The following is a 19,207-nucleotide window of genomic DNA, read 5'->3' on the forward strand; positions in this document are numbered from 1 at the left end:
CCCAGTACCTTTATCTCACAGCCATGAATGATTCAGCAGTTGGGCCCAGAGTATAAGTGCAGGGGCCATGACTTCCTATTATCCATGGCTACGTTAGAGGAGATAGTGCCTAAACTAGGAGTGCACATTAGAGTTACGTGGTGCCCAGTCTCACCCCCAAAGGTTGTGATGTATTTGGTCTGAGGCACATTATGAGCACTGGGACTTTCAAGAGCTTCCAAATGATTCTGATGTCAGCCAAGATGGAAAACTATGGTGAGCCTAGAGGTACCCAGTGCTTCCAGCTCCCTTTCCTCTGGCAAGTGCTTTCACTGCTACAGCCAATCTTTTTGAGAATCCTTTTCTCTACTTTGTTAGCTGGTGAGTCACTTTATGACTAGTACATTCTTTATGTTTGTTAAAACATCTGGCAAGTCTGATCCTGCATAGCTGATGTGAGCTGCCTTCTGTCCTGCAAGTGCTTGTATATTTTGTGCTTATCTTTTTCATGAAGCAATTTAGTTCTCTAATAGCCCTTGGTAAAGAGAATAATATTCCTCCCCCAGATTAACATTTTAAACATTTATTTTATATAATTTAATGTCAAATATTACATAAGCAAAATGTTGCCTAATCATGTATCTTTTTCAATGTATTTTAATTTATTGTCATTCCATTTCCCCCTTGGAATATGTTTTTTGAATATGGCAATCATATGTCACATGTTCATACTGTCAGACACTATGATTAGGGTGGAATATTGAGATGTTTTTGATGACAGCTCCATATACCTCTGTAGCTACTGTCCTTACCTCCCTCTTCCATTTCACAGCCAAATTTTTTCAAAGACTTGGTCTGCTTTCACTTCTCACTCCACTGTAGTCTAGATTTCCACTCCCAGCCTGCTACTAAAACTATTTCAACAAGGTAATCAGTGACAAGCTGGTCACTAAATCCAGTGGAAACTTTATTTATTTATTTATTTATTTTTGCGGTATACGGGCCTCCCATTGTCGTGGCCTCTCCCGTTGCGGAGCACAGGCTCCGGACGTGCAGGCCCAGCGGCCATGGCTCACGGGTCCAGCCGCTGCGCGGCATGTGGGATCCTCCCAGACCGGGGCACGAACCCGTGTCTCCTGCATCGGCAGGCAGACTCTCAACCACTGCGCCACCAGGGAAGCCCAGAAACTTTATTTTACTTGAACTTCCTACAGCAGTTGCCACTTTTGATCCTATCTTCCTTCTTAACATACTCTCCTCTCTGCTTTTATCTTAATTCTCAGACCTTTCATTTTCAAGCTCTTCCTTTGCCCATCCCTCAAAAGTCGATTTTCTTGGGGTCCAGTCCTCAGTCCACACCTCTTCTCACTTTGTAAAAACTCTCTCTTTTGGCTTCGATCGCCACATATATGTTTATGATTAATAAGTCCATATTCTCAAGACAGCCTTAATTCTCCTGTTTCAGTCCTATGCACCTAACTATCAACTGGACATCTCAAATTAAACTCACCGTCTTCCTCTTAAAACCCATACTTTCTTCTGTTTAGAACACCTCAATGATTTATCCTCCAATAGTTACCAGTCTCCCAAAATAGAACTGAATGGTTGCTCTTCATTCTACCCCAACCCAATTCAGAGGTCTTCTATTACCTCTCTTCCTAAGCTTTATCTAACTCCAAACAATTATTATTCCTATGGCAGAGTGAACTTGCTAAATCACAGATCTGATCACATCACTCTCCTCCTTCAAATTCTCCATTTTGTTCATTGACATGTGATGCTCTTTCCTCATGGTCTTAATTCCTCAGCCTCATCTCTTCCCCAACTCATGTTCTGGTTATCTGGATTCTGATGTATTGAACATATAAGCCAGAAACCTAGAAATCTTCTTTGATGCCACTTTCTTCCTTCTCATCCTCCCACTTATTTAACCCATTACCAAATACAGTGGGTTCCACTTCTGTGTATAGATCTCATCTTCACTACCCACTCTCATCCAGCCCTTAGTCTGGGATTACCACATTAGCTTTCTAGCTAGTCCAGCGTTTATTCTTATTTTCCTTCAATTGTTCTCCAAGCTATAACCATAATGCACTTCTGCTACCCCAGATTTGTACATGTCACCCTAGTGCTTAAACTCATCCCCCTGGCTTCTCATTGCTCTTCACATAAAGGCCAAAGTCTCACTTTGGCCGCATCTCACACCACTTTGACCCTGGCCATCTGTACACCATCTGTACTCTGGAGTACAGATCCTTCAGTTACTTTGTCCCACAGAGCCTTTCCGGACATGTTTTCTTTAGCCTTGAAGTAAATCACTTCCTCCTACATCTTGTTAACTTCCGTTAATTCCAATTCACTTTCTAAAGCTCAGCTCCTCGAAGTCTACCACAAGTCTTCTGTGATATTCCAGGTGTGATGTGATTTCTCTTATAACTGTGTTATACCACTGTGCTTTTGCTTCAGTTTGTGGTTATAATTTATTTTCATGATCATTAAACAAATACCTCTCTATCCCACCAGACTATAAACTCCAAAAGAGCAGGAAGTGTGGGTTTTTTCCCCCTTACCACAGTATCACCAATATCATGTATATAGTAGGTGTTCAGTCAATATTTGTTTAATTAATTAATTAACGAATTGTGAATAATTTTAAAAATAGCATAAAAATAAATGAAAGGTATAGAAACCCACAATAAGCATTAATTTTGAATTTCTCTAAAACGCACTAAAATCAGGCATATAATTATATTGAGTTGAATATTTTGTTTTCTTTGATAAACATCTCTTAACTGTTTATATTTCATAAGGGGTAAATGCAATGTAATAGACTGAACTATATAAAACATCAAAATTTTGCTTTATCTACCTTGTCTCTTACTGTATATTAAAAATCAAATTTAAATGAAGATGAGGCATCTCCAAAATGATGAAACTAGTTTTTAAATGATTTAAGTGCCTACTACATATATATAAACACACACACATATATATATATTTACAATGCCTTATTTATAGTTTTAAAAGGTTTAAGTTGCCAGCAATGTTTTTCATTTCTGCTGTTATATTTTAAAAGAGAGAGAATTTGTAGAGACGTGGATAGACCTAGAGACTGTCATACAGAGTGAAGTAAGTCAGAAAGAGAAAAACAAATATCATATATTAACTCATATATGTGGAATCTAGAAAAATGGTAGAGATGAACTGTTTTGCAAGGCAGAAATAGACACACAGATGTAGAGAACAAACGTATGGACACCAAGGGGGGAAAGTGGAGGTGGTGGTGGTGGTGGGATGAATTGGGAGATTGGGATTGACATGTATACACTAATATGTATAGAATAGATAATAAGAAGTTGCTGTATAAAAAATAAGTAAATAAAATAATTTTTTTAAAAAGAGAGAGAGATAATGTATAACAAATCACATTTGTTTATTTGGAAATCTCAAAACTGACGCCTGAAATATTTAAGGAGAAATTTCACATAGAACTGACTTATTATCATTCCCCAGGTCCAGTTGATTGTCTCTCTCTTTGTGCACTGTCTGTCCTAGTAGCTTGTCCTAGTACTTCACTGACCCTTGGATATACAGAACCGGTAGTGTTTGAAGATGACCCTAAAGAATATCATGTAAATGATTAGATCTCAAATTTAAATTCAGCAGAAAACCTCTGCAAATGCAAAGGTGGATGGCATCTAAGCAATGTTGTCTACTCAGTAGTTAGATTTGCTCCATTCGATTCTAGTTTTAACATAAAGAAGGCGGAAAATGAAAGACACTAGTAATATCCAACCAAGAAAATTATGTGCAGATTTCAAGAGTCACAGTGAGAACTGCTTGAGCTAAAGTAAGAAAGTAACAACTACATTGTTCAGAAGTAAATGTGTGCCTAATGGTAATGGGTGCTGCCTAGATATAAATACTCAAAAAAAACCCACAAAGAAAATAAAAGAAAAATAAAAGGAAAAAATACCTAATTGAGTGAACTTGAATGTAAAAAAAGATAATCAAAGGTAAGAGAGATACATGCAAAGCAGTGTGTGAGCTATCATTTACAAAGGAACACTGGAAATATGTAGAACAGAGGTAAGAGAAAGTAAAAGTAAGAAAATCTAAGATAGAGAATGAAAGGAAGATTGTACAACATATTAGGATAAATGAGAAGACATTTGTCAAATACTCAAAGGACAAGATAATAGTGGGTCAGAAGGAAGCTGACTAAGGGATGGGGATAGCAATTTAATAAAATACAAGAAGAGCCAAACTGAATCAGGCAGACAGCTCCTATCATGTACTGTTTAGCCTTCATCTGTAACATTATCAGTAACCTATCCTGGATGAAACTGATTTTTGTAAATTTCACTTTTTACAATCTATCACCACTCCCCATAGGTGATAGTGTATTTGTAATTGCCTTCCTTTATGGAGTCTCTCCTGGGTGGTTTTGCCAAGGTGACTCTTCAACTTCATTACTGTGTAATGATACAGGATTTTTTTTTTTTTTTACTGCACCACACAGCATGTGGGATCCTAATTCCCCAACCAGGGATCAAACCTGCGCCCCCTGCATTGGAAGGCAGAGTCTTAACCACTGGACCACCAGGAACATGATTTTTTTTAATGTATCTCTATGATATTCTGATATGGATTTTTAAATATGTTTACTAAAACCTAAAGCTTATGCACTTAAAATACATAAAAGCTGGAGCTGTGTCCCTCCTCCCACCCAGAATGCTTAACTTTTTCAAGTATCTTCCCAGTCCTCCTGAATGTTAGCCAAACATAAGTTAATGTTTAATACAGACAGCATACAAGGCTGTGAGACAGAAAATGTGTGTCTTGTCCCCTATTTCCTATATGTGTGAGTTCAGATAAGTCACTTAACCCCTTCATACCTTCATCCTCACCAGTGTGAAAATAGGGATCATGCCCTCTATGTATCTCTAAAGGCAGGTAAACGAAACACAAGAGTATTGTCAGCCCTCTGAACACACATATCAATCTGCGGTACAGCAGAGACTGACTGTGTAACCTACCTCTTAGAGGGCTAATATCATAAGTCAATGCCTTTTAGTCCAGGAATCTCACGGAGTGCAGCCAAGAGAAGAAGCTCTTTTTGTCTGTGCAGAAGGAAGGATATCGTCTCCCTTAGTAAGTACTGTGCTGGCCATAAAGATTTCTGCCCGCCCCCGGCCCCTACCTCCACTCACCTCCACCAGCGTGGTATTTGGTGTGCAATCTCAGGCTAGTTTTGAATTACCAGAAGGCCAGTGACTAGAATGCAGCGTGGTTGGGACCAGAGGCACTCAGGCCTGGCTCTCCTCCTAAGCACTCAGCTGTAGCCCTTCAGCAGCAGCTTCCTATAAGGCTGTGAAAAATGTCCAGAAAAAAATGCCCAGCCATCCACATTCACTGGTAAGAAAAACACCAGGCATATGGCCAGTTTGAATGGTATCAGAAAGGCATATGGAAAGAGATTTTTCTTTCTCCAACAGACTTTAGAACTTCAAAGGAATAGTTTGTTTGATTATTATTACATCAGTCAATCACCCAACATCCTTGACCCCCTACAGTTTGCCAGGCACTGTGCCTGGCACTCGGAGGAATAAAAAAGAGATAAGACATAACCCTAGCCCCCAAGGATTGCGATTCAACAGATATGATGAAACACCTAAAAAAATAATTATCCACAACAGTCATGAATAGTGGTAATGATAGTTGTTTTTGAAAATCTAAGAAGGGAGCATATGGGTCAAAATCATTGGGGATGCCTTCACAGAGAAGGTGAAGTTGGAAGCGAATCATCTTGGGAGCTGGATTTATTTTGGATAATTGGAAAGGAGTTAGGGAGCAATAGTATGAACAAAGCTTTTTCTGGAAAGGTAGGCAGTAAGAATGGCAATAATGTTGACAAGATTCGTTAGGAAATTGTTTAGTCATATATTTAACAACATTCATTCAATATTTGCTGTAAGTGAGATATCATACTAGAGGCTGGATATAAAGTGCTGAGCAAACAGACCAAGTTTTTGTCCTCTTAGAGCTTACTTTTTAGTCAGGTAGCCATTACATAGGTATGCCAACACGTAAATAGTAATTCTAAAATGCATGGAGCTATGAAGGAAATATTCTTCTGCAGGAAGCCGTGAAACTTAGATAGGTGCCCTGAGGATGGCCACACCAAGAAGAGATACTTATTAAACTGAAAGCTGATGGATGACAAGGATCCAGCCACTAAAGCGTTGAGCAGAAGCTCATTCCAGGCAAAGACAATGGAATATGAGAAGACCCTAAGAAGGGAAGAGATTGGCATATTACATATAAAAGAAAGCCAGGGAAGCTGATTGCATAGGGTCTTAATTATAACATTTTTGACTTATTTCTTACCATGGGTCATTTAGAATTCTTCACATCTTAATATTGGAGTACTCATGTTATTGGTACTGAGTGTGTTAACAATGACTCTTACACATTTTTGTATAAATTAATTTGATAAGTAGAAGTCAAGGCAATGAATATTATCTTGACCATCCAGAATTTTAAAAGGAGAGTGTATCAGTATACATTTATTTTCAAGAAATTAGATGCTTTGAGCATACAAGAGTTGGAAAGCTCGATGGTATGAGATTTATGGGAATTATTACCTTTTAGTAATGTAAATAAGATACTGATGAAGCAAGAAATAAATGTTACTTCAAATTATAATGTATATTTTCTGTATAGTAAGTGATACTAGTGCTGGTGGTATATTAAAAGATTATAATAATGTAGATCAAATCCCTTATAGTATTCTGTGATATGTGAAAATAGTAGAGATATTATAGAGCACAGTAAATCCAGACTAGACAAACATCTAAAGCAGTTTAGATGACCAGCATCTTAAGCAGCTGACCTTAGTAATTCAAAAGCAACATTTAAAAAATTATGTGAGCATACATTTGTGTGGTGTTTATGTGTAGAGTTTCTTGACCCAACTGGACCTCGAATTTAAAAGTGAAAATAATTCCAATATTAATGTTTTGGAAGAGTTAATCCAGAGCATTCTAATATATTGATTAACACATGCCAAATCATTTTGTATATATACTGAAACTATAAAGAGGAATTTTTTAAACTCCCATGGATTCTTTCCCTTTCATTCTTTTATTTGTGGTGATAACATTTGAAGGTTGAGAAACCATGTTCTGTGCTGGCCAGACATTTAGTTCAATCTTAAGTTCTATTTAAAATCCATTTATGTATAAAACAATTTAGATTCTCTGGGCATGTCTAAAATGCAAGCACTCTGGTACGAGATTGTGGAGTATTAATACTCTGCCAGCTTGAATCTTTATTTAAATTGTATTGAGGCAGTTTGCGATTCTTTGATTCATTTTCTGTAGTTAGATTATCCCTATTTTTTAGAAAAGGAAGTCATATTTATTAGCATATGCATACACATTAAAAAATGAAGTATAAACCTATTACAAGGTGCTCTAAGCCTTGTAGTATCTGAAACTTGTAATGTTACACATGCCATTTGATTACATATGGTATATCTTAACTATGAACACATTAAATGGATTCCATTGTGTCAAATGATATTTTCAGTGTGAATAAGGGTGAAACAATATGAGGATGTTCTTTGGGAGGTGGGGCTGTTGTAGAGTTCTGTTCTATTCTGTTGACAGTAATATATGGTCCTGTGATTACTGGAATCTTTTTTGGTGATGTCGTATGGGGAAAGTTAACATTTATTCTTCTTTAACATTTTACTAGATCTTTACAGTGTTATAGAACAAGCATTTACTACTTAGTAGCTAGGCATTCCCTTTCTTTGTTTCTTTAATTAATGTATTGATCTAAACCGAATCTATAGGATCAAGCTGATTGAGACAGGTTGTCTGTGCCTCTTTCTAGAGATCATTGCTACACTCCACACTTTTTCAGTAAATAAAATATGGACAAAACTGCAACATGTGCAGGCTGAAGAATCCATTAACGACTTTTGGCAAAGTACCTTAAAAATATTTCAAAAATAACTCTGCTTTATGGCTTCTACTATGCCATTGCGTACAATGAGGGTTTTAAAAAGACCAAATACAGTTCTCTGATTTCCATTTAATGGAAGACGTAATAAAGTTTAATTGTATATTTGAGCACGGGCATCATTTCCAGTACATCTGATCAATAATTCATCAATTTCCTTTGGCTCAAACTAATATTTGAAAGAAAATGCAGCCGGTGAGAGCTTATCTAGCTGTAGCTTCATCATCTCTATTAATTACGCTTTTCCCAAATTTGGTTCATTAGGCTACCAAAGTGACAGCAGATGGCGAGCAAACTGGACAGGATGCAGAGAGGACCAACACGAGAGCAAACTCTTTAGGAGAATTCATTAAGGACCTGGCCCAGCAGGCAGAAGGTATTAGAAAAGTCACAATTTAATCATTATTTCTCCTAACAGGAAAAGAAAAAAAGGACTGCACAGGACTGGAATTTCTCTAGTAAGAGATGACATTTTTAAATTTGAGGGTTGAATTTTTAAAAAGTTTTTTGATCAAGATATTCAAGGGCATTATCAACTGAGAATCTACAGCCTACAGTGTTAAATTTGTGACAGAAGTCAGTGAATTAGGAATTATGAGTACAAAATAGCAGTAAATTGAATGCATTCCTTTATGAATGCTCTGATCCTTGAGGAATGGCTATTGTGATCAAATATGATTAAATTAGTTAATGGGCAACTTATCCTCTGCTATGGTGCTGTTTTTGTATTCAGAACTATTTAAAAGATCCTTGATTTTTAAAAAAAAGTTAACTTTATCGTTCTGCTCAGTACCTTAAAGCAGCACTTTAATTTCTCAAAATGGCTTTTAAACACTTGGTACCAGTTTTTAATGAACATCTGTTGCTTGGGATTTGGATGTGCTACCTTACCAGAAGCTCTACTGCATTTAGTCCACAATTCTCAAGGAGTTAGTTCTTGGCATCTACCAATCTGATTTGAGAATCAAAGTGGAAGCCATTTTTAGACAAAAGCCCAGATTAAGAAACTCAGAGAAAACAGATAATGCAAAAAGGAAAAAAAAAAAACCCTCAAAAAACAAAACAACAAACATTAGTTCTTAAATATCTACTAATATATAATAAACATGCATGCATGTTGAGAAAATAGGAAAAAATGTTTTTGCTTTAAAAATAAAACATTTTTATTGCTCTATAATGTTATACATTTTAGATACTTTGCTTTCTAATACAGCCAAATAAATCAGGACGTGAGAACCTTCAAGGCATATCCTGACAGGTCAGTCTCAGGAATCACTGGCCAAGAAGAGAGAGAAACTCCCAAAGATTCCCCACAGCAAGAAACAGAGTTTTAATCTGAGTCATAATCTCAGGCAAGACATGTTAGGATCCGAAACAGAAGTTACTCCTACCAAAAAAATCTCAGTTAACTCATTGTGGTTTCTCCTCTGCTAGATGAAGTTGTTGTCCTTTCCCTGTTTTTATTTTCCAGTAATGTTATTTGAAAGTGTCTACCCTCCCTTCCTCCCACCAAAAAAATCCCATTGCAGATAGAGCAGATTCACTCTACCTGGATTCCTGAAGACATTAGTCAGTACTCCAGGGACTTTCCTTTTCCTTCCAACTCAGTCTCAAACACTAACACCCAGCAGCCTATCCTAGGAACTAATCTTGATCATTTCAATCAAACGTTGCTACATAATAAATCCTAATACACGTTTCCGATAGACTCCAGTACCAGCACTGCCTACTTTATCTACATCTTTGTGTGTGCCACAAAGGCACCAGCAGGGGGCAGAGTGGAGATGATATTTAACCCAGGCTTGGCTCACCATCCACAATCTATCAATCAAAGAAAGGGGTTATGTCATCAAATGTGTCTCCCATTTCCTACATTGTGCATCAGTCAGGTGGTCTGGCTGTGTCTGTCCAAATGGGGCACATTTTTCTAATTCATGTGAAGTGCCATGTGAATAACTGTGATCCTATACCCGAGGACAATATGAACACTACTCTCTTCTTCCACCAGGTACTAACGTAAATGATAACAAAAATGGTAACCACAGCTCTTTGTAAAAGAACTTTGACAGAATTAATCTAACTATTAAAATTTCATGAAAATTCAAATTTGAATATGCCAGAGTTAAATAGTAAAGGGTTTATATATATATAACGAGGCTTGGATGTCTACGGGATTTTTTTTTTTTTTTTTTTTTTGCGGTACGCGGGCCTCTCACTGTTGTGGCCTCTCCCGTTGCGGAGCACAGGCTCCAGACGTGCAGGCTCAGCGGCCATGGCTCACGGGCCCAGCCGCTCCACGGCATGTGGGATCTTCCCGGACCAGGGCACGAACCCATGTCCTCTGCATCAGCAGGTGGGCTCTCAACCACTGCGCCACCAGGGAAGCCCGCAAGTATTTTTAAACTGTTGAAAACATACTGTAGTGATAGAGTATATCTTGGAATAATAGACTACATAACACATTTATCTTTAGTTTAAAAGTACTCAGAGAAGTTCCAAATTCCATGTATAGAACCAAAGGAGCAATCAGACCTCTTCTATTAAAATAATGCTGCTTTCTTAATATAGCATCATTTTGCTAAGGCAGTTTTTGTGTACCCTAATAATTTCTTCTGGTTGCTTACATATTGCTTTAATTTTAAAGAAATGATACAATCCATCTTTTCCTTTTCTCACTCCATCATTCTTTTCCCACCAAATTCTGCTCTGTGGAAATTTAGCTGTGAGATTAGACCACAAAAGAAATAGTGAGGTTGCATCTCACATTCCTTCCTTTCTCAATACCACCTAGGCCCAGGACCTAAATTCCATCAAATTTCCAAAAACGTCTTTAAGCAAAGTTCATTTATGTATTCATTTAATAATGAAAAAACATACAGCTTTGTCAAGTTGGAAAGTGGGGCTTATCCCTTTCATTTAAAAGAAAATGTGAAGACAAATGATGTCATTGGTTACTTACATGCTATAATTGGTTAAAATCAACTGTACAGATAGGCATGCACTCAGACCAAAGGATGGGGCTGTATCATCAGTAGAGCCAAATCTACTACTACCTTTCTTGAAAGCTAAAAAGTAAAAACCTTCTTACATTTAATCATCAACATTCTAGCATGGCTTCCCCATAGTCTGCTGAACCAAGGAGCTTTCCAATCAATAGTCCATGGTTACCATGTTTCCTTAACAAGAATGACATGGCCTAGGTGATATCTTACTAATCATAGTGGTGGAATCTTAAGAAGGTTCTTTGGCATGTGTCAACGGATGACTATGAAGTAGTCAGCCAGAAAGTAGGCACCCTCACCTACTTCTAAGAATAGCACCCGAGCAATAATTTCTACCACAGGGCTAAGAATAGCCATATTTGTTCTTTAAAAGACCTGATTTAGATTGTTCTGCAGATTAAACTATGGTTATCAGAAATAACAGGTTGACTGCAGCAATTTTCTAACCAAAGACATTTATCATTAAAAAAGAATTAGAAAGATGCATTTTGGAAAGGGTAGAATTAGAGATTGAAACTCAGTTTCTTCTACTAACCCAAGATCTCAAACTCTAGGTGCATCAGAAGATCCTGGAGGGTTTGTTAAAAACACAAATTGCTGGTCCACACCCCAGACTTTTTGACTCAATAGATCTGTGATGGGACCTGAGAATATACATTTCTAGCAAGTTCCCAGGTGATCTGATGTTGCTAATTTGGGGACCACATTTCAGAACCACTGTACTAACCCACCATATCACATCCCCATGGCTGGTCTACTTTGCCTAATTATGTGCGTTTTTTTCAGGAGCTCTGTTCATACGACCCTTAGAACAGCTCCCACCAGTGTTAATCAGAAAAGTTTCTCCAAGAATAGAAATGAGTTTTGAAAATTCTTTAGGTCTTAAAGAGGTCTTAGGATACAGCTTTGAATGGTAGAAAATGTCTCTTGGCCAACCCATAGCCTTTATTCTGAGGATTTTCATAGGTAATATTATATAATAGAAATAGTGTTCAGAAGACAAAAGAGTTCAGAAAAACACCTCTCCTCATCTTGCTAAATTAATGCTCCATAGAACACACTTCAGGAAAAGTTGGTCTAAAACTAAGGTAGAACTGTGTACATGTTTCAGTTCACCAATTTTTTGAACTATTATTTGACATAGAATTCTTTTTTCAAATGAAATCTTGCCCAGAACACCAACTTATAAAACAGATTCTTGGCAGAATAGATATCATTTGTAGAATACTTTAAGCGCCTGGAGAATCCTAAGATTCCAAAGAGCATAATATTTAGTGCATAATAAACACAGACTCTTAGGATGGCTGTTATTGCTGGAGGGTATCTGTGAGCCCTAACGCATAATGCCTGTCCATAGATAGGGGCTCCTTTCCTCATTCCTTTACACAGATCAACACAGAACTGTGTGGAAGTACAAGGGCAGGTTCCTTTTGAGAGATCTCATCACTGATAGTGTTTCTATACTCAGGGTTTTAAAATTGAATAAGATTGTGTCTTGTCAGCAATGCAGACCTTGCATTTTCAGCTTCCAAGTGTTATGCTACGTCTCATTTTTTACCACTTGCCTGAAGATGGTTTGACCTATTTGTTTACTTTATTTCTTCCTTTTGGGGTAGAAACACTGTGTTCTAATTACTGTTTCCCCCTAAAAGCAATATAATGTGAAGAAATATGTCACATTCCCTTGTTCATTATGGATTGTTATAGCAACTGCCTCTCTGTTTCCCAGCAGGAACACCCATGACAAACAACATTTCTCTTGGAGATGGTGGGGAAGAGCAGATGCTGGGTGCCATTTTTGCATTTGGCATTTAGTTTACTAATTTGCAAAATTTGTTTTACCCCCTGCAGCTGTAAATGAAAAAGCTGTAAAACTAAATGAAACTCTAGGAATTCAAGACAAGGCCTTTGAGAGAAATTTGCAAGAGCTTCAGAATGAAGTTGATAAGATGATGACAGAACTGAGGAGGAAAAATCTAGACACACAAAAGGAAGTTGCTGAAGATGAGTTGGTGTGAGTAGAAGCTCTATTACTTTTTCATTTGATAAACTGAGCTTTCCAAATTGTTGTTTAGAGATTTCTAAATTTTCCTTCACATATCAGTAGGAGATACTTTGTTCTTTATTTATTTTTCATCTACTTAGGTATAATTTGTCTTGCTCTAAAACGGATCCAAGGCATGTTTATACCTATATATAAATAATCAAGTAAATGATCTTTTTTTGGTGCTCTCCCGTCTGCAATTAGGCTAATGGTCTTGCTTTATTAATTTCCATTATTAGGGCCTTTAGAACTATTAATTGTTTTTGTTTTAATAAAAATATCTTTGGGTAAATACAGTTATGAATTTAACAGGCCATCCTATACATTTTGTCATCTTAGGAAATACTGAATAGAAGAATTGTCAATTAATACATGCCTAATACTATGAAGTAAAGTTTGGGAATTTGAGGTTGTGACTAATGATAGTGATTTTACTAATGCCAATGAATTCCTGTGACCAAACACTCAATAAAAAAATACATTTTTACATTCATAGTCAGCTAACTTCAAAGTGATGGTGTTATTAATAATCAAATAGTATATACTAAATCAGCAACATTAGCAACACCTAAGAACTTGTTAGAAATACAAATTATCAAACCCCACCCTGGACCTACTGAATCAGAAACTTTTGGGATGGGGCCCAGCAATCTGTTTTGACAAGTTCTTCAGGGAATTATGATGCCTTTTAGTTTGAGAACTACTGTTCTTCAAATATTTAGCCTTCCTTAAAGGGCTCAGATATTATCACCTTAGGAAAACCATTAAGTTGAATCCGGGAAACTCCCAGAACACTCAGTTCAAAGGAAAAGAAAAGTAGGTCAAAATTATATCATACTAGCATGTCAACAGCATGGCGCGATATTCACAGTTTCTAACCAAACATATCAATATTCATATCTTATATTCAAAGTAACAGAGAAAATATCTCATGGTTAATCAGGTAGATTTTATTTTTGGTGTGTGAAATAAATCATAAAACTGATTTCATCAGCCAGATTATGAGAATAACATGAGATCCTTTCCAAATGAAAATGTTATATTATTAATCAATTTTAAATGTGTGGATTTTTTTCTTCTTTAGTTTTAATTATAAATGCTCTTGCCACTTTTCAGCTAGCAGTTTTCAACTAGGTTTAGCACACAGTCAATCTGCCTTAAATATTGTTTTTAATTTTTCCATACTTTTAATGTTAGCATTTCTTTGTAACACTGTTTAATACCAATAAACCCTGAGGCAGTGGCAAGGGCTTATTGTCTCTTATTGGGCTGGGGTGTTTATAGAGCTGCAGAAGGCCTTCTGAAGAAAGTGAAGAAGCTGTTTGGAGAATCCCGAGGAAAAAATGAAGAAATGGAGAAGGATCTCCGGGAGAAACTGGCAGACTACAAAAGCAAGGTTGATGATGCTTGGGACCTGTTGAGAGAAGCCACAGATAAAATCAAAGAAGCTAATCTCTTATCTGCAGAAAACCAGAAAAACATGACTGCTTTGGAGGTGAGTCTTAGAGGCTCTTTCATCTGAATCTGGGAGCACGGGGTGGGAGTTTGACCATGGCGGAGTAAGTCAAGTTGATGCAAGTTGATGCACACGCATGAAGTCAAGTGTGACAACTCTGAAAGGAGACTTCTAAGAAGCAGAACAGGGAATGATCCTTCTTTTTGTTTTTTAATGAATGATCATTGCCCATATAATCAAATAAAATTTAGATAATTTAAACTATTTAAGATTTTTAAGGGCAGAATGGTACAGTGGAATGAGATCTTTACTGGGAGTCAGGGGTCCTTGGTCTTAACGACAACTGTACCACTAACTGGAAGTACTAGTGTGAGCAAGTCAAAGTCTCAAAGCATCAGTCTCTCAACTATACAATGAGTGCATCATACTGGGGCATATCTAGAGTTTCTTCAAATACTAATACCATATGATTGTACAGTCCACCCAACCTGATCCACAAACCATGGTTTAGACATCTGGCTGCCATAAATCACAGAAGTGCTAAGGATTTTCTAATGGAATTGGGGCACAGAAGAAACAGCTCACTGAGAGACCAGAGCCTGGGAAAATTTTGGTTCTCTTCTTCTTTGCAACATGTTCTATGAAAATGATATTTTACAACAGACTAACATGAGCAGATCAAGTCTGAGTTATTTTTGTCCCCTTTTTCTCAGACAAGAGATAGTTCTCTCCTCAAGAAATGATAGGCAGCTTCTGCCTTTTTTAGAGTGCTAATGAAGCTAGAACTAAAACAGATCCTTCCATCCATTCCTTCCTTTCTCCCTTCCTTCCTACTTCCCCTCTTTTCTTCTCTCCTTCCTTCCTCTCCCTCTCTCTCTCTCTCATTTTTTTCTTAATATTTAACATGGAAAACTGATCACTTTTCCCTACAGTGAATTCAGCACATATGATGGCACAAACCTGTATTTAGCATTTAAAAAAAAACAAAACACAAAACTTCCTCACCAGAAACAAACTTACTTTTGTTCTTTTCAAAGTATTTGACCCCAACAGATCTGAAAACAGTGGCAGACCTTTATCTCTTCTAACATAAAATTTTACCTGGAGCTATAACTGAACACTCTCTGGCATATATTATGCTCTCAAAACTGTTCATGGAATGACAGTTGACTAAAAAGAATCTGGATTTTTTAATCCATTCATTTCTTTCCATTCTCCTTTGGATTAAGAAGTAAAAGGATGAATTAATTTTTTGAAAGAATTGTTTTCTGGATCCCTCTCCTGGGACTTAGCCTTGTCATTTTGATAGAGGACTGAGAAGACTCATGGATGTATCTAATCTTAACCAATTTGGAATCTACTGACATGCTGGCAATATTAAAGAAAAAGCACTGTCTTGTTAGGCAGGATGCTAGGCTGCCTTCATATCACAGGCTCCCGCATGATTCATCTTGCTCGGTGACACACCAGTGGTGTAACTTACCCGGAGGTGCACCACTCCATTTTATGGCAACAGTTTAAGAAATTAAAACTACCTGTGTGGAAAGTATAGTAAGCATCTGGGAAGTATTTCAAGAAGAGTTGTAGTGGCACAATAAGTGGTGCTTTTAGCTATTCCTTCATTTTAGTGATGTTTAAAACCAAGAGCCATCATTCTTGGGTACCCCTAGAGAAGCCTGGAGCTTATGTAGTCAGTGTTGAAGTGTAAGTTGTCCTTCTTGTATTTTCATTTTACACGTGATGCTTAACTAATGGCTTGTTTAAAACTTACTAGAATAAATAGATAAACGGACTAAATTAATATGAATAAGGCAGAGCTTATTTAAGGTTGCTTGCCAAGGCTGATTAAGGTTGATTGCCAAGGTTGATGCTAGACTGGTCAATAAAGCATCACCTGTTTAGAGTTTGCTAAAGAGATGCATCCCCTGGGCTCGCACCCAGAATCTGAGGTAGCTGGTCTGTGGTGTGGTCCAGGGTCCATATTCTAAAACATCCCCTGGGTTAATCTGATGTACATATAGATTTTAAAAGAACTGATATGTTGTATCCATTTGATTGAGTAATTAGTTGTGCTTTAAATAAATGACTCCATTGAGCCTGTGCCCACAAAAAGGTGATATAATTAAGACCCAACACATTTTTTTTTAATTTAAGGAAGTAAGCATGTAATGTTTATTATTAAAAACATTTATCAAACCCCTACTAAGTTCAGGAAATGTACTAAACACAAACTGAGTACATCAAACACTGGTCCTCATGGTGTGGTCCTTGGAACAGCAGCATTAGCATCACCTAGACACTTGTTAATAATGCAAATTCTCAGGTTCCCCCCCAAGCCTATCAACTCAGAAACTGGGAGTGGAGCCCAACAACCTGTGTTTTAAAAATCCTACCCATGATTCAGATGCAGCCTTAAGCTTTAAAGACACTGATATTGATATAAAAAATAAAACACCACCTCTGATGACTTCAGGTGACTTGTATTTAGTGGGAGGCTCACACAAGTAAACTAGTCTGTACACTACAGGAGTTATCATGCAGGTAGGCAAAGGAAGGGCATCGGAATCACCCCTGGATTTAGGAAGGGCTTCATAGAGGACTTGACACATATGCTAAGTCCTGAAGGATGAGCTCTAATGAGTCAAAGTAGAAGAGGAAGAACATTCCAGAAATAGGGACAAAAACATGCAAACATACAGACATTTTGGAGAAATGTCAGTGATTTGATAGTATTGGAATAAAGACTGCCTGTGAACTAGTGAGGGGATAGAAAGCCAACAAAGACAGAGAGGGTCCAGACCTTGAGTTATAAGAGAACTGCATTCTGAGAACGAAGCTGAGGAATTTGGTTTTATCCTGAAATCTATCAGAAGCAATTGAAATATTGTAGTCATGGATTAAAATTATATTTTGGGGACTTTCTGAGTGGTTCATGTAAACTGGAGGATTGGTTTTGTATTGGAAAATAGTGTGATATAAGGCTAGGAAAGCAGGCAGGAATAATATGCAGATGTCTGTTAGACACCTACCATTATCAAGATGCTATTGGTAACCAGGGTGTTAGGGGCTGCATAGGAATGATTTCTGGCCTCAGAGAACTTACGATTTCCTGAAAATTCAGGCATTTTAACCTTTCATTATATGTAACACTGTGATTAATATGGGCTGGGAGAATCAAACACCAAAATGATGACATCACAGAAGCTGATAGAAATGATGGAGCAGCATGAGCAGAAACACAGAACTCTGAAGGTATGATCTTAGGAAATGTCGAATAGAGCAGTGACACTTGTTCATAAGCTACATAAGTCTGTAGCAGAAGATGGCTCTGAAAATGGGCCTTTGGAGCCAGATCACAGAAGGCTTTGAATGCTACTTTCTAGAACGGGACAGGGTTAGAATGCCATTTCCAGCAATGGAGAAAAGGCAGAGGAAACTGTGGGCTGAGGGGCAAAGAGAAGATGAGCAATTTAGTTAAGCAAAGTAACGTGTTTTGAGCAGTCTGTCCCCAAATTTACCATTATGACCTTGAACAGGAAGGAGTTGGAAGAAAGGGAAGGATGAGTTGCTAGATAAAGATAGACAGGAAGATAACTTTTGTAAGTTCTTAATCCACCCCCAGCAACCCCCCTCAGCAAAAAAAAAAAAAAAAGTGTTAACCTTACAAGGCTCTGGAATGAATTAAGATCTAATTAGAAGGTAAAAGTAGAAATACAACAACTTTGGTGTCTAATCAGAATCACTTAACAATTATGCTTGTGGTATACACTTGGAGAATAATTCTCTTTAAACATGAGCCCCCCTTTTGTTCCTCAAAGCTTCCAATCTTTAAGTATTTTATATCCTACATCCTTCTCTATCCATTCCCTGTCTTTATTTATTTTTATAGCACTCATCATTAAAAATATACATTAATATATTCATTCAATTTTTTTCCCTCCAGAAAGCCATTAGAAACATGTCTTCTGGCCCACTGTATCTCCAGGGCAGAGAATAGTACCTGGCACAAAGATAGAACAGAAATGTTCTTTCTCAATGAAGAAAGTACTATAAAGCAAACACAAATAAATGTTATATTGATGCTTTTATCAATATTTAGGAGCTCCAAATCTTCATCTTTCCTTGGTTCAAAGCTAAATTTCATTAGTGTCTAATCTGAAACTAGCCACCACTGAAATCTCTTTAATCCCTAGATCATTTCTGCTTCAGTGTGATAAAAAAAAGCACATTTTGACCTTTGCATAAAAATGGGTTCCTTAAAGTGACTCAAAGAGAGCTTTTATAAAGATTCTAACTCACTGCTTAATTGAAACCAAAATGAATGTAGCTCTCCACCTCACATATAGGTGGAAATATTCTCCCTCCTATTGATACAGCATTTTGTTACCTTGATTCATAAATACAAACAAGCCATGCTAAAGAAAGTTTCTTGAATGTCTGTCCAGGGTCAATTTTAAATCAGTTCATACAAAAGCTAAGGGCTAAAACTGATAGTTATATAAGAGTGTCAGACCTATGGAAAATAAGATATGCCTTATAACCAGGAACATCAGGACTACCTCTACATTTACTGTTCATGAAGGGAGAATGAAATTTCTCTGATTTAGCCAGGCATGGGAGTAGTTGAATGAACCAAGAGTCACCAGTGCAAACAGAACTATTTATTGAGGAAACTCTTCTAGGTACTAGAGATAA

At 37.2% G+C, this 19,207-nt stretch overlaps 1 protein-coding gene across 1 annotated transcript in view; it reads left to right on the forward strand.

The window, feature by feature from the left end:
• LAMA2 (laminin subunit alpha 2) overlaps nucleotides 1–19,207 on the forward strand; it is a 611,700-nt gene that overhangs the window by 483,846 nt on the left and 108,647 nt on the right. The window contains exons 35-37 of the mRNA XM_081251375.1: nucleotides 8,275–8,386; nucleotides 12,864–13,026; nucleotides 14,341–14,551. Coding sequence (XP_081107501.1) covers nucleotides 8,275–8,386; nucleotides 12,864–13,026; nucleotides 14,341–14,551 — 486 coding nt within the window. The remainder of the gene's footprint in view (nucleotides 1–8,274; nucleotides 8,387–12,863; nucleotides 13,027–14,340; nucleotides 14,552–19,207) is intronic.

The sequence above is a fragment of the Mesoplodon bidens genome (genome assembly GCF_964165515.1).
Source record: "Mesoplodon bidens genome assembly, chromosome: 12".
Taxonomy (NCBI): domain Eukaryota; kingdom Metazoa; phylum Chordata; class Mammalia; order Artiodactyla; family Ziphiidae; genus Mesoplodon; species Mesoplodon bidens.